This window comes from Paramormyrops kingsleyae, chromosome 3, assembly GCF_048594095.1.
Source record: "Paramormyrops kingsleyae isolate MSU_618 chromosome 3, PKINGS_0.4, whole genome shotgun sequence".
In the NCBI taxonomy this organism is placed as follows: Eukaryota; Metazoa; Chordata; class Actinopteri; order Osteoglossiformes; family Mormyridae; genus Paramormyrops; species Paramormyrops kingsleyae.
In genome coordinates this window covers 21,642,414-21,658,998 of record NC_132799.1, presented here as the reverse complement: position 1 = coordinate 21,658,998, position 16,585 = coordinate 21,642,414, and the positions used below count along the sequence as shown (strand labels likewise).

The window sequence follows — 16,585 nt, the reverse complement described above, 5'->3', positions numbered from 1 at the left end:
GAACTAATTAAATCTTATTTACATTCAATAAACTAATTAAATATTACTAACAAGAAATGCATTACCTATTAAACAGTACATTATTAATCAGTCATCATTAAAGCATGCTTATAGGCCTTGCCTTGTAGATTTGTGAAGTGTTCGGTAAATGTGTGCTGTGTGTAAGGTATGCCTGTGCCTTCTGTTAGGTATGCATGTGCCATGTGTTAGGTAAACCTGTGCTGTGTGTTAGGTAGGCGTGTGCCATATGTTAGGCATGCATGTACCATGTCTTAGGTAAGCATGTATTGTACGTGTTGTGGGCTCTCACCCTCAGCCTCTGTTTGGTTCCATGCAGAGTCCATGTGTGATGATGTCTGTAAGACAGTGGTTGCCACGGCGCTTCTCCTCTCCTTCATAATCTCTGTGCTGCTGTCCACTTACTTCATCAACCGCTACCATAAAAGCTCCCCGAAGTCACCAAAGCCCTCCGCCGAAATGTCCTTCCGGCGGCCTGCCCAGGCCTACCCCATCAGCTTCTCAGCCAACAATGTCCGACGGCCTTCTCTGGAGTCCATGGAAAACCAGGTGGCCATTGATACCTTCAAGATACCGGTAAGATGCACACAACTTATCGCTGCTTGATCCCTCAATCAGTCAACCAATTTGCTGCCCTGGAACAGTTGATAAGCATTGCCTGACATCACAGATTGTAGGTATTTCAATGTTTAGAAACACCCAGTAGAAATATGTGAAAATGCCAAAGTACAGAATGGTTTTTCTAATATACAAACTCTGTGTGCTAAGATGCTGACTAGATGACTATATAATATGGTTACAGGAAGATCCAAAGTGGGAATTCCCACGAAAGAACTTAGTCCTGGGTAAAACCCTGGGAGAAGGGGAGTTTGGTAAAGTTGTCAAGGGAACGGCATTCCGGCTGAAGGGAAAAGCTGGATACACCACAGTGGCTGTGAAGATGCTGAAAGGTAGGAGAGTCCAGGCCCGGAATAACATTATGACATTCCCTTATGCTGCTGTTATTTGTACATACTGTAATATAGTTTTCAAAAACTATCAAATGAATCATACAAAGTACATAATCCAGTTAAATATCATCTCCTTTCTCCTGGCACAATGGTACCAGTAGTGTGATGTGCATTTTGCTGATTTGTTTGTAAATGATATTGAATAATCTGGAGATTTGATATTGAATGTATCACCCTGAAAACATAATGATGAAAATGACTTTTCCATTGTTCCACCTTGCTTGAAACAGAAAATGCCTCGCAAAGTGAGCTTCGAGACCTTCTGTCAGAGTTCACCCTGCTGAAGCAGGTCAACCACCCACACGTCATTAAAATGTACGGAGCCTGCAGCCAAGATGGTGAGGTCCCGTACGCGTGATGTCACATTTAATCTAAATCATGTGGGTGTGAGTGAATTAGTATAGTAAGCAGCTTGCTGCTCTAAGACCTTCACTGGTCTGTAAACATGGAGATCACAGAAACTCATGTAAAGTGATCCCTACCTTGGGTCATTCAGTTGGTCCCACAGGAGCTCACGTGCAAGTGTGTGTGACATGTTGACTGGCTGCTCTTTCATGCCAGGCCCGCTGTACCTCATTGTGGAGTATGCCAAGTATGGCTCTCTGAGGAACTTCCTGCGTGATAGCCGCAAGGTGGGCTCAAGCTACATGGGTGGCGACGGCAACCGCAACTCCAGCTACCTGGAGAACCCAGACGAGCGGGCACTCACCATGGGCGACCTCATTTCCTTCGCCTGGCAGACCTCCAGGGGCATGGCATACCTGGCCGAGATGAAGGTCCTGTGAGACGGGGGAGACTTGCTCTAGAACAAGAAGCCCCGGCCTGCTTCATGACCCTACCCCACCACACCTCCAGTCTATCATAACTTACCTCCTCTTGCCTGTTCCTCAAGTCTGCTCCTCATGTTTGTTCCCCATGGTCAGCTTTTCATGGTCTGCTTCCCATATCACCTCCTCATGTCCTCTAACCTCTCTTTTACTTAAAACTGCTCATCCCTGATGCTTTGGCCTGATGCCCTTTTCCTTATTTGGTTGCTCTGTATTCATCTCACGCCACCAGCTGAGACTTCTGTCCCTCAGTGTGTCCCCCCTGGCAGGTCTATAACATTACTACCTGCATATTACCCCTGTACAGCTTGTCCACCGAGACTTGGCAGCACGGAATGTTCTAGTGGCAGAGGGACGCAAGATGAAGATTTCTGACTTTGGCTTGTCACGGGATGTGTACGAGGAAGACTCCTATGTGAAGAGGAGTAAGGTGAGGTAACCTCCCCTGCATGGTCTGTGTTGGACACACCTGCGTTTTGTACCATTCATTTAATGTATAGCATCAATGCTTAGAGTGTAGTCCTTTGGGCAAATAAATGGATGCCCAAATTTTAATTCTTTTCTGGACTTTCAAAATTCACAGCCAAAATTCATATGTTCCACACAGGAACATATGAAACCAGCCTGACACTTGTCATCTGCAACCATACATTACCAGATTGTACAAATGAGATTGACAGTATGTAACTTGAAGTGTGTAAATAAAGTGGATTGCAGAATATTTAGCTAACTGCTGTTCCCTTAGGAACTGTCAGCATTTATCAAAAGAATGGACGGACATGAGAGGGTGCACAGCAGAATGAACATTGTACTAGCATTATAGGCTGCAGCATTATACTTTCCATTTTTCCTGTTTTAAATTTTTCTTTTGATCAGGGTCGGATCCCAGTGAAATGGATGGCCATCGAGTCATTGTTTGACCACATTTATACCACACAGAGTGATGTGTAAGTGTCCCAAAAAAAGAGGAATATAAGTAAAAGAGTAATGTACAAATCAAACACAGTACCCTTTCGATACAAGAAATGGAAATGCAGTCATATTTAATCATGTTTACATTTGATTTCAAATCCTCTTAATGAGGTGGCTAGAAATACTCAGCAATGGCTAAACTACACTCACCTAAAGGATTATTAGGAACAATTTTGAGCGTGGCATGGTTGTTGGTGGCAGGTGGGCCGGTCTGAGTATTTCACAATCTGCTCAGTTACTGGGATTTTCACGCACAACCATTTCTAGGGTTTACAAAGAATGGTGTGCAAAGGGAAAAACATCCAGTATGCGGCAGTCCTGTGGGCGAAAATGCCTTGTTGATGCTAGAGGTCAGAGGAGAATGGGCCGACTGATTCAAGCTGATAGAAGAGCAACTTTGACTGAAATAACCACTCGATACAACCGAGGTATGCAGCAAAGCATTTGTGAAGCCACAACACGCACAACCTTGAGGCGGATGGGCTACAACAGCAGAAGACCCCACCGGGTACCACTCATCTCCACTACAAATAGGAAAAAGAGGCTACAATTTGCACGAGCTCACCAAAATTGGACAGTTGAAGACTGGAAAAATGTTGCCTGGTCTGATGAGTCTCGATTTCTGTTGAGACATTCAAATGGTAGAGTCAGAATTTAGCATAAACAGAATGAGAACATGGATCCATCATGCCTTGTTACCACTGTGCAGGCTGCTGGTGGTGGTGTAATGGTGTGGGGGATGTTTTCTTGGCACACTTTAGGCCCCTTAGTGCCAATTGGGCATCGTTTAAATGCCACGGCCTACCTGAGCATTGTTTCTGACCATGTCCATCCCTTTATGACCACCATGTACCCATCCTCTGATGGCTACTTCCAGCAGGATAATGCACCATGTCACAAAGCTCGAATCATTTCAAATTGGTTTCTTGAACATGACAATGAGTTCACTGTACTAAAATGGCCCCCACAGTCACCAGATCTCAACCCAATAGAGCATCTTTGGGATGTGGTGGAACGGGAGCTTCGTGCCCTGGATGTGCATCCCACAAATCTCCATCAACTGCAAGATGCTATCCTATCAATATGGGCCAACATTTCTAAAGAATGCTTTCAGCACCTTGTTGAATCAATGCCACGTAGAATTAAGGCAGTTCTGAAGGCGAAAGGGGGTCAAACACCGTATTAGTATGGTGTTCATAATAATCCTTTAGGTGAGTGTATATACCTGAACGAGACTATACTGATAAATATAGTGCGTGTTCCTCAGTATCTCCGCATCTCCCTGTGTGTCACTGCATATCCCTTAGTATTCCCATGTGTCCCAGTATGTTCTTGTTTCTCATTCTCCTCTCAGCTGGTCCTTTGGGGTGTTGCTGTGGGAGATTGTGACCCTAGGGGGTAACCCATACCCTGGCATCGCCCCTGAACGGCTCTTCAACCTCCTCAAGATGGGCTACAGGATGGAGAGACCTGAGAATTGCACAGAGGAGATGTAAGTTACACAACGACATGCTGACACAGCTTTCACATTGCACTAACACAGTCCTCACGCAGCACTGGCACTGCCGTTACGCACCACTCACACAGCCCTCGTGCACCGAGTGCTGACACAGCCTCACACAGTTCTCACACACCGCTGACACAGCCCTCACTGAGTCCTCACGCATCGCTGCCACAGCTTTTTGACAGTCCTCATGCACTGCTTACACAACCCTCACACAGTCCTCCCACACTGAGTGCTGACACGGCCATTATGCACCGATGCTGACACAGCCCTCATGCACTAAGTGCTTACACAGTCCTAACACAGCCCTTAAACAGTCCTACAGGATGAGACCTGAGACAGCGTACATGAGAAGCAGGCCCCTCACACACCTCACACAGCCCCTATACACTCACACCTTGCCATGATCTTGCTGTAGCATTCAGTCTTCCCCTCACACACTTGTGTACCTGCAGGTACAGCCTGATGCTTCGGTGCTGGAAGCAGGAGCCAGACAAACGGCCAACTTTCTCAGAAATCAGCAAGGAACTGGAAAAGATGATGGTGAAAAGCAGAGTAAGAGCAGAGCCTATGTTTGCAGACATGGGAGCGCCAAAGCACTAACATATGGTACAGATTGCAGAACCTGGCACTGCCAGTGGGGGCAGTAAAGTAAACTGGTTTCCTATAAAAATGGACAGACATATATACAACTCTACTCAGTCTCCTTCTACAGTGCACTGCATGACCTGTCTCCCTTTCGATCTGGCAGGATTACTTGGACCTGGCAGCCTCGACGCCTGCTGACGCATTGCTGTACGACGATGCACTCTCTGAAGAGGACACTCCTTTGGTGGACTGTAATAACTCCCCACTACCCCGCACACTCCCCTCCACGTGGATTGAGAACAAGCTCTATGGTAGAATTTCCCATGCATTTACCCGATTTTAACACACAGGGGTGCTGCTCTGCTCTTGGCATTTGTGATTGACTTTTTATAGGGTTAGTGACTGTGGTCATGGCATGCTATTTGCAACTCTATGAGCATTTATAAGCAAGTTAATCAGTGATTGATTATGTGGAAGAAGGCTTTAATCTGGACCTGCTTCTCATGTAAGCTGAAAATTTTGATTTTAAATTTTTAAATTTTCTGTAATGGATCATTTTGGCAATTGTTTTAATTTGAATTACTAATGTAAAAAGTTTGCTTTGTAGTAAAACTTAAGCTTTTGACAGAGAGCTATTTTGATATCAATCCATCCATATTAATTTGGTGGGAAAAAATAGTTCACATGTGCAGCAGATCCCTGATCAATTAATTTGGCCATATGCTGCTGGGTTACACACTTTAAACAGTAAGGCTTTTCAATTAAACTCAAGCTTTGGTAACATTTTGTAGAATGCCGTGAGACCCAGCTGGGGGTGTTACAAGTCTTTGATGAATATTAACTGAACCCTTGTATGTTTACTGTGTAACTCACATCTCGCATGTACTGTAGATTGTAGCAGAGAACCCTTCCAGTATTTTGGGTGGGGGGTGTTTCTTAAACAGATCACTGACTTGAGGAATTTTCCTTGGAATGTATCACTCTGGCTTAGAAAGTTCTAGTGCCTGTCAGACAGCTAAAGAAATATCTGTGTATTTGTGTAAATTAGGCTGAGAAGTGCTCTTTATGTCACACATTCTTGGAAGGAAGTCTTTCATGAGAATAGGCATTTTTTGTAGGGAAAGAACGAGTAGTCTTTGTTTTACCTGCATGAGAAAAGACATTGAAATTAATCCAGCAGTGTGAAAACTGTATAAGTGTGTGAAAGATTTTTTTTGCTATTGACATGTTTGTATCATCAAGCAATTTGCAGGCAGTTTGTTTGACTTGCATTATCACAGCAGTTTTGAGTGTTGAATCTTGAGCAGAAGGCACAGTGCTTGCGTTTGAACACCAAAGCCAGGGTTTCCTTTGAGAGCCTTACTGTCTGCACTCTGCAGCGTGATTCCGCAGTGCAGGAAAAATTATGTGTTCTTGTTTTTAGGCATGTCATACCCCAACTGGCCGGAGAAGAGCCCAGTTCTGCTCACCAGGCTTGATGGCACTAACCCGGTCTTTACAAGATATGCCAATGATAGTGTTTATGCAAACTGGATGGTCTCGCCTTCAACGGCGAAATTTATGGACAAGTTTGACAGTTAAACCAAACCAAATTTAACAAGTCTCAAATGTGTAGATGTATATATGTCTATATACAAATGTATATATGCTGTGTGGTGTTAAAGATGGTTCCCTTTTATTTCTGAACCATGGGTACTTAGACAGGGAACTCCGCCTGCTGCCAGGAAGGTTTGGCTTCGAGCAGCTCACCACTGTCTTGGTTGATACCTCAATGCCTTCTTGTACTTCTGCATGATGTGGTGTGTCAATGCTACTGTGTTTCAGTCACCTGTGCGCTTTTCAAATGCCTACAGCAGCCAGCATTTGGCTCAGAAGTTCATGACTACTGTCAGGAATCAAAGGGAGCGCCTTTACCACCATGTGCAAATTCAGCTTTTCTTTTGATCATGTTTCAAAAATTATATTTGCTGAAGAATCTGAGAGAAGAAACAAAGTAGGAATGTTTTCATAACGAGACCAATGTCAGATGTCTAACGAGTAATATTTTGAAGCCAAAGGAAATGTAGGTTACCAACATGTGCTGAGTAAAGCTGACTTCTGAACTTTTTGCAATTTAGTTTTTAATTACTTGCAGTGGTCTTTGGGGCTACAAGTGATTATAATAAATGAAGTTGGTGTAATAACTCATTATCTTGTTATAACTTGAGTTACAGTCAATAAAGAATGAAAACACATGAATGGTGTTGGTATGTGCCATGAACAAACCAGTATACTGTTCCTTGGTATGTGCCTTAAACAAACATCACCTATATCAGCATGCTCCTCCTTGGTATGTGCCTTGAACAAACATCACCTATATCAGCATGATTCTCCTTGGTATGCGCCTTGAACAAGCATCACCTATGTTAGTGAACTGCTCCTTGGTATGTGCCTTAAACGAACATCACTTATGTTAGTGTACTCCTCCTTGGTTAGTGTCTGTGTGTTCATTTTGTGTCTTGAGGCAAAAACTTCGGACTTCAGCCCTTCCCATTCCCTGCGGCACATTTTGAGGGCATCTTGGCTGGCCGTGACTCTCCAAATGCCATGGAATAAACAAGAAGGTGCAGACGGAGCAGAGGAGTGAAAATGAAAAAGGGCAAAAGCCAAGTATGTTCATGATGACAAGTTTCACACAGGGGTACAGCATGCTGTCTCACATCCTTCTACATACATACATTTTTACTTTAGTGTTTGCATTACATAACATTTAAATATACTGTACAGTCATGGCCAAAAAATTGGAGGATGACACAAGTATTGGTTTTCACAAAGTCTGTTGCCTCAGTTTTTATGATGCCAATTTGCATGTTATGTATAGTGATCAGAAAGATTGCAATCAATTGCAAAGTTCCTCTTTGCCTTGAAAATGAACTCAATCGCAAACAAACCATTTACATTGTATTTCAGCTCTGCTGACATCATTTCAGTGATTCTCTTGTTAGCACAGGTGAGTGTTGACGAGGACAAGGCTAGAGATCACTCTGTCATGCTGATTGAGTTAGAATAGCAGACTGGATGCTTTTAAAGGAGGGTGGTGCTTGAAATCATTGTTCTTGCTCCAGTAACCATGGTTACCTGTAAGGAAACACTTGCAGTTATCATTGCTTTGCACAAAAAGGGCTTCACAGGCAAGGATATTACTGCTAGTAAAATCGATCAACCATTTATCGGATCATCAAGAACTTCCAGGAGAGAGGTTCAGTTGTTGCAGAGAAGGCTTCAAGACACCCAAGAATGTCCAGCAAGCACTAGGAACGTTTCCTAAAGTTGATTCAGCTGCAGGATCGGGGCACCACCAGTGCAGAGCTTGCTCAGGAATGACAACAGGCAGATGTGAGTGCATCTGCATGCACAGTGAGGTAAAGACTTTTGGAGGATGGCCTGGTGTCAAGAAGGGCAGCAAAGAAGCCACTTCTCTCCAAGAAAAACATGGAACTGCTGATGACTGGGGTAAAGTAATTTTCTCTTATAAGTGCCCTTTCTTTTTTGGTTGCATCCGGAAAAAATGATTGCCCGGAGAAGAAAAGGTGAAAGCTACCATCAGTCCTGTGTCATGCCAACAGTAAAGCATCCTGGGACCATTCATGTGTGGGGTTGCTTCTCAGTCAAGGGAGTGGGCTCACTCACAATTTTGCCTAAGAACACAGACATGAATGAAGAATGATACCAAAACATCCGCCGAGAGCAACTTCTCCCAACCATCCAAGAAGAGTTTGGTGACAAATAATGCCTTTTCCAGCATGATGGAGCACCGTGCCATAAGGCAAAAGTGATAACTAAGTGGCTTGGGGAACAAAACATCTACATTTGGGTCCATGGCCAATCTCCCCAGACCTTAATCCCATTGAGAACTTGTGGTCAATCCACAAGAGGCAGGTGGACAAAGATAAACCCACAAATTCTGACAAACTTCAAGCATTGATTTTGCAAGAATGGGCTGCCATCAGTCAGGATTTGGCCCAGAAGTTGACAGACAGCATGCCAGGGTGAACTGCAGAGGTCTTGAAAAAGAAGGGTCAACACTGCAAATATTAACTCTTTACATAAATTTTATATAATTGTCAATAAAAGCTAGGGGTGTAACAATACATCGATTTGTATCAATATATATCGATTGAACGGCAAATGATACGATGCATCGATGTGACCACATAAATATCGATACATGTGTTTTTATTTTCTGGCCTCTTCCAGTATTGTTTTCATGATCCACCCTGACGTATACATGGTCTACAGGGGTGCCCAATACGTCAATGGTCTACTGGTCGATCTGAAAGGTAGTATGGGTAGATCGTATGGCATAAAAAATAGAGGATGGATGACGCGTTCAACCGCGCCAGCTGCTGCAAGCTACCGAGTCACGTAGTTAGCCTCCAATTTATTTCTGCTAAACTTAAGAAAGGGTATAAAAATGAATGGGGGAACTGGACCAAGTAAGAAGCCAAAAACCTACCACTTCCATACGGAATGGGAGGAGGACTGTTTTTTTTCCACAATGTCATATTCGAAGTGCATTTGCCTCATCTGTCAGTCTACCGTTGGTATTCCGAAGAAGGGAAATGTGGAGCGGCATTTTCGAACTGTTCAAAAAACTACGACATTAACTTCCCTCCGAAAATCGAGCTGAGAAATAGAAAGGTGAAGGAACTTAAAATCCCAGTTCAATTCAAAAATACTTTATTTATCCCAAAGGGAAATTAATAATAATAAATAATATTAAAGAATAGCCTACTCAATATTTTTATACATAAATATATGTTTTATATTTTTATAGTAGGTAGATCATTCTGACTTGGCCATTTATAAGTAGCTCATAAGCTAGCATACCTTCAGAGCGTGTGTTTAGTATGGCAGGTGACATAGGACGCTACGCTCAGAGCACACAATCTCCTGAACACGTTTACCATTTAATTTTTCTTTAAAAAAAACCTCTCAGAGAAGAATACTGACGTACTTGTTTCACCATAGAAGTCAGTCATGTTGATCTTCCTCATCCTACATATCTGTCCATGCAGTGTTTTTTATTTTACTTGTTATTGTTGTATCCCAGCGTAGGGTGAGCAAGCAGGGAACGAGGAATCAGGGTCAGGCAGACGGAAATCCAACAAATGAGGAGGGGAGGGAGGTGTATTGCAAGCACAGCACACAACACGGGGAAAACTGCAATGACAGATCTGGGCGACAGACTCTGACGTGGACTTAAATACACAGGACTAGACGAAACAATAAGAAACAGCTGGGAACAATCGGGATTGCACGTAAAGTTAATGAGGGGCGTAGCATATTATTCACCATGTTAATCTACATCCATCCAAGTTTTTATTTTTACCTTATTGCACTTTATTTTGCTTGATTTATGGGACATACTTGACTAAACTAGATTTTGTTTACAGTTCCCAATAAAATATGATAAAATGCTAAATATTTTTGCCTTTTTTAATTAATTGAAATGTAAAGGATTGTGTGAAATTTCATCATTTCAACTAATATCCCCAGTATCGAACTGAATGGAATCGATACTGTATTGTATGACGAGGAAAGCTGTGATTTACACCCCTAATAAAAGCCTTTGACACTTATGAAATGCTTGTAATTATACTATAGTAAATATAATAAGAGAAGCCTGTCAGCCTCTGCATTGCATCCGTAACAGGTGTTTCTTGTAATAATACCAAGCATTCAAAAATCTGCAGTTTTATGACCTGCTCAAAGTAGCTGTTGAAAATAACTTATCACAGTTGACTGGGAGCACCACACAACCCTTGCCATTTTGGAGATGCTCTGACCCTGGTGTTTGGTAAAAATGATTTAAGCCTTATCAAAGTCACTCAGATCTTTACTCTATGGTGCTTATACACTATAAAACCTGTATCTGTATCTCACATAGTAGCATGGAGACCGCTAGATTGTTAACACTCAAAAATTTGAGTAATTTTTCTGTACAGTCAATCTTGCAAGATCTCACAGTATGAATAATGAATAATAAAGTCAGAGAGAAAAGTACCACGCAAACTACAACGCCACATGGTCTTAGCAAGAAACACTACTTGCACACAAAGACAGCAACCCAAGTGAATGATAGTGATTGTTCTTTTGAGCTAGTTCTTTTCAGTGACTTGGTCAAGCCGGTTTTTTAATCTAAAAGAATCAAACTTTATGTACATTCACGCATTGCATGGGTCAAAGTCACAGATTCTAAAAATATCTAATAAATTATCATATAAAAACACACACGCAACCTTTTTAAATTCACTTATATTCAGTGCTTGAAGTGGGCCGGAACGCAGTTCCGGAACTTCTGTATTTTGGGTTCCGCCACTTTTTTCTGCGTTCCGGTACTTACTGAAACTGATCCGACGCAGCAACAGTGGCCCGAGAATAGACAATATCACAAGACCGATAAAAGACTACATTACCCACGAGCCACGACAGTGCCCTATCATATGCATCCACTGAGTCCCAACCAATCGCATCAGCTTTAGCCCTAGTCTATTGTTAGTCCTACAAGTATCACACTGGTCTGGTTCATGTTGTTTTAATGGTTTTTCAGTATTCCATTTGTGAATTATAAAAAAGTAGCCTATGCCTATAGGTTATTGCTTGGAAGAATGATTAAATTAAAATAGTTTTTGAACCAACACATTCTAAAGATTTTTTTTTTCACCGCACAAATGTCAAATGTCGGAAAATTAGAGTTCTTGCACTTATTTTTTCCCACTTCAAGCACTGCATGTATTCAGCTAGTGTAAACATGCATGATGCTATCACAGCTAATGCGAGGCTGAGACTGAAGCTGTTCCCTTTGTTTCTGCTCAGAGACGTGCCGCATGACTCATTTCCCTGCGCGTACAAATTATCTTAGATCGGCGTTCACGGTTTGACTTCTAAGATTCAGATCAAGCTCTAGGTAATTTTTTTTCGAATTCGAGTTCTAATGAGTTCGAGAACTGAGGTACCACTGTAGTAACATTATTGGCCACTTCCAACACTGTTATTATTTAAGTTATTTAGTTTGGCGTAAGTTACTAAGTTTTGGAGTCGCATTTCCCAGCCCTATTTTCCCTATCGGTTATGTGTATTTTAGCCGCGAGGTTTTTCAGGAACGCATTAGTCCCAGGACTGACTTGTACATGTAAATTCGTGGGAAGCGGTAATGTACGCCTTGCGTGTTCAAGCCAGACGAACATTGAGCAAATGCAGTCAGTGTCTCGATCACTGAACATAGTTATGATATCATATACAGATGCAATATATGCAATACAGTGGTACCTCGGTTCTCGAACTTAATCCGTTCCGGACTCCGGATCGAATCCTAAAAAGTTCGGGTTGTGATCGAATTTTTCCCATTAGAAATAATGGAAAACCAATTAATTGGTTGCCGGCCCCCCAAAATTACAGTCAATTATTATATATTTTTTTTAGCATTTAAACACAAAATGAACAGGATAAAACAAGAAGAGCATTTTTTCTGGGTGTTTTTCCAGCTGTTTCTGGTTGTTGTCATTAGTCCTCTGTATTAAGTCCACGTTTCAGTTTGTTTCCCCAGTCCGGTCATTGGGTGTGTTCGACTTGCTTACCTGGCTGCACAAACTGGAACCTCCTCCGTGACGACACACCTTTGCCCTTATTGGCTGAAGAGTTTACTTACATGCATGACGTTTGTATCCCAGACAGTTCCGATGTGTAATCTGCTATTTCTCCCGAATATCACGTAAAGCAGTGAGAACTGGTTTTCAGTTAATTTACCTGGAAAAATAAAGTTTAAATAAATTACATAAATGCTCTAATCGTACACGTAAGTTAGTGGTTTATTTATTGCTAGTTATTGTAATGTTGCGCTGCTTTATTTGGTTAATCGTCCAGTCTGTGAAGAAGGCATTGAAGTAAGAATTGCATTGTAGTATGACTACAGCGTTCACGGTTCGACTTCTGATATCCAGATCGAGTTCTAGGTCAAACTGGTTTGTTTGACTTTCAAGAAATTCGAGTTCTAGTGAATTCGAGAATCGAGGTACCACTGTATATTAGCTAGGTTTCTCAGCATGCGTAAACTCCATCGCCATCTTGTGACGAGGTCCTGACACGTACTGATATACAACACAAATGAAAGATTTGTGCTGCTTATAGATGTCCTATTAATGAAATGATTAAACTAAACATAGGATAACATTTCACTTCATTTTAGCATATAATACACTGTATACGTTTAAAATGAATTAACATTTATTTTAAAAATGATTAATAAAATTACACTATGGTAGCCATTTTACATGCACACTAAGGAAATAGAATCACCATAGAAACATGCAATTACATATGGTAAGTTCATTTGCAATAGAAGTACTATTTACTGCATACATTAGATCGTAAATATGAAAACCTTAATTTTTTATCTGACCGCGTATTCTGTATCATGAATATATGTTTGACATTCCTAACAAACCAAAACCGCTTGAAAATTCGGTGATTTATGGTCATTATAATTGCGGATAGGCCTTTGCTTCTAGGCGGCCATGGATTAGGGAGCACGGGCTACCCCGTACCAAGATGGCGGCTGCATTTTCCCTTCATTATTATTATTATTATTATTAACAAAATTACAACATATCAACAAAGGAACTGTCATGCAATATATAAAACAGTAACAAAGCCAAGGATGAGAACAGAGAGACCCAAGAAAACCAAATTCTTCCACAATTTTACAAGTTTTGACAGCTTTCTTGTTTTTACACTTAACTAAAGTTGTGCCATACTGCTTGATATCATTTAAAAAATTCTTTTGAATGTGGAATTTTCCTTATACAACAAATAACTGAATCACATAAATAATGTCTGCTCTTAACACTTCATTTTTAAAATAGAAACGACAAACATTTCAATGGTCACTTTCCTTCCAATTTTCCTGCTAATAAAATTAGCTAAATCTATCCAAACATTCTTGTATAGATACATTTTAAAAAGAAATGACCACAAAAAACACAATTGGAATCTCTAGTTTGAACCTTTCTAAGACTTCCTTGACAGGGTATATTCGATGTAATATTTTAAATGAAATTTCTTTAATCTTATTTTGGATGCAATATTGATTTAACAATTTCCATGCTTTCTTCCAATTTATATCATCGAACAGGGAAGTCCAAAAGAATTTTGCAGAGGAAACTGATGGTTGGCAAAGGGAATTCCTAATATGCTGGTTGTTACATTACATGTCCCATAAGTTAATATCCCCAATAAATATATTTCTACAGGCAACGTCTGGGCATTTATAATTTATACAAGCATTCTAGACAGTGCGCCTGTTACGTCCCGCTCCGTCCGCTCCTGATGTGTGCCACGCCCCCCTCATTACCTGGTGTTCCTCCCTGATTGTTCTCACCTGTGGCTCGTTATCCGTGGCTTGTCTTTTGTATTCAGTCCTCGTCTGAGTCAGTCTTCCCCAGACTCGTCATTAATGTTGCCTTTCGTTTTCCTCCGTCCTGTGACCTACCTAAATAAACCCCGATTACCTGACTTCCTGGCTCCTGCTCTCCTGCTTTCCTGTTCGCCCGACCAGCGAACGTGACAGAATGACGAGTCTCCCCAACAACGCAACGCAGCAGAACGAGGACGACTGGCTCGTCCTGCTGCATGAAGTAGCGCACTGGAGAGAGCAGCCTGAGATCCAGGAAGACCCAGCTCTGACCGGCTTGGTCGCTCGAAGCTGGGATGTCCTCCAGAGCGTACAACCGCGAACAGAGGAACGCATCATGGCGGAGGTGCGTTTCCTGTTGCAGCAGCTGGTCCTCCGGTTCGAGGAAAAAAGGCGCAATTAGGGACGCTATTCCCCGGGTGCCGAGAGCCCTTATAGGAGCAGCACCTGCTCGCTCGGCGCCTCTCCTGCCGCTGGTGCCGGACCTGCATGCTCCGGACCTGCCCGCGGCACCGCCTGCTGCTGCCGATCTGCCCGCGGCACCGCCTGCTGCTGCTGCCGCCAATCTGCCCACGGCACTGCCTGTTGCTGCGGCACTGCCAGCAGCACTACCTGTCCTACCTCACCTGCCTGTCATGCCTGACCCGCCAGTCCGGCCTGTCTGCCTGCAGTCCTTGCAGCTGCCACGACTTTGCTTACGGTCCTGCCCGAGGTGGCCGCGTGATGGCGGCGCCCACCGTGGCGCCCCCTGCTGGCCGCGTGATGGCGGCGCCCGCCACAGCGCCCCCTGCTGGCCGCGTGATGGCGGCGCCTGCCGCAGCGCCCGCTGCTGGCCCGGAACTGAGGATGCCTGTTGTAGTTCCATCCGAGGGCCTGGCTTCACCCCCGCTTGCAGCGGATGAAGCCGCTCTGCCCGTGGCGATCCCTGCTGACTGCACTCTCCAAGCGCCCTCTGAGGCGCCCCTTGTTGGCCACGTGCTGGCGCCGCCCACCAGGGCGCCCCCTGCTGGTCGCACGCCAGAAGCACCCGCCGAGGCGCTCCCTCCTGACCTGCCGGCGCCTGAATTGCCTGTCTCGCCTGTCCTGCCCGCGGCCCTGCCTGAGGCCGCTCCTCCCGTCCTGCCTGAGGCCACGCCCGCAGCTCCGGCTGCACCGCCTGAGGCCATGCCCGCGGCTCCGGCTGCATCACCTGCAGCCACGCCCCCTGCTCTGCCCGAGCCTACACCCTCGGGCACCTCCCTCCTGACTCCCTCGCCCTTTCCCCGACAAGGCCAACACCACCTGGGACCCCGCCTTTCAGTGTCCCGTAAGGGACGAGGGCACAGGCATCGGGTCCGGGTCCCGCCCTCCCTGCCCCCTGGCTCGCCCGTTTGACCCCTGGCTGTGGCTCGGTGGCTGCCTGCGGGTCCTCCGGCTTGGGGTCGGCGGTCTCCGCCAGGTCCCCCCCTGGTTCCGCGGTACCGGGCCCCGGTCCCTCCTCCGTGTCGGCCGCCTCCGGGCCCCCCTGCTCCGGCTTGGCGTCGGACGGCGCCTTCCCCGGCTCCGGCTGCGCCTCCGCCTGCTGCGGCTTCCCCCTCCTGCCTGCCTGCACCGGTGTTCCCTTCTGCTCCCTTCGTGTCCCCTCCGTCACTCCCTCGTCCCGTTCCCTTGGCCCCTGGGTGGTCCCCTTCTGCTCCCTTCTCCCTCTCGCCTGCGGCCCCTCCGGCTGCTGCCCGTCGCCTGCCTGGGCTCCCTCGGGCTCCCCTTTGTCCCCCTTCCGTTCCGGTCTCCCCTGTCTGCTCCTCCTCCCTTCGGCCCACCTGTGTCTGTTCCTCCTCCCTCTGTTCCTCCTCTGTTCACTCCTGGCCCCTTCGTGTCGCCTGTGGGTGTTCCCTCCGTGTCGCCCTTTTCTATCTGCCTGTCTGCGTTCCTGGTCCTTTGTCAGGTCTTGTCGTTCTTCTGGTCCCTGTTCCTGTTTTGTTCCTCTGTCCTGTTTCTGGTCCCTCGTTGATGTTTTTGGTTCTGTCTTCCAGGTCCTGTTCCCCGGTTTCGTCCCGTCCGTCGCCTCCTCTCGGGCGCGCCCGGTGTGCGCGCCTTTCGGGGGGGGGGTTCTGTTACGTCCCGCTCCGTCCGCTCCTGATGTGTGCCACGCCCCCCTCATTACCTGGTGTTCCTCCCTGATTGTTCTCTTTTGTATTTAGTCCTCGTCTGAGTCAGTCTTCCCCAGTCTCGTCAT

The 16,585-nt window shown here is 44.8% G+C and overlaps 1 protein-coding gene across 4 annotated transcripts in view; it reads left to right on the top strand.

Moving 5' to 3' along the window:
• Positions 1 to 10,545, top strand: part of ret (ret proto-oncogene receptor tyrosine kinase) — a 38,913-nt gene extending 28,368 nt beyond the window's left edge. For 2 of the 4 annotated variants that reach the window (XM_023821419.2, XM_023821420.2), the window contains exons 11-20: positions 338 to 594; positions 821 to 968; positions 1,259 to 1,366; positions 1,590 to 1,804; positions 2,163 to 2,285; positions 2,732 to 2,802; positions 4,182 to 4,319; positions 4,787 to 4,886; positions 5,083 to 5,230; positions 6,343 to 7,153. In XM_023821419.2, the coding sequence (XP_023677187.1) occupies positions 338 to 594; positions 821 to 968; positions 1,259 to 1,366; positions 1,590 to 1,804; positions 2,163 to 2,285; positions 2,732 to 2,802; positions 4,182 to 4,319; positions 4,787 to 4,886; positions 5,083 to 5,230; positions 6,343 to 6,500 (1,466 nt within the window). In that variant the 3' untranslated portion in view covers positions 6,501 to 7,153. Of the gene's footprint in view, positions 1 to 337; positions 595 to 820; positions 969 to 1,258; positions 1,367 to 1,589; positions 1,805 to 2,162; positions 2,286 to 2,731; positions 2,803 to 4,181; positions 4,320 to 4,786; positions 4,887 to 5,082; positions 5,231 to 6,342; positions 7,154 to 7,422 lie in introns of those variants that run through there. The other 2 variants (XR_011989533.1, XM_023821421.2) reach the window with 2 other exon arrangements.
• Positions 10,546 to 16,585: the final 6,040 nt, after the last annotated feature.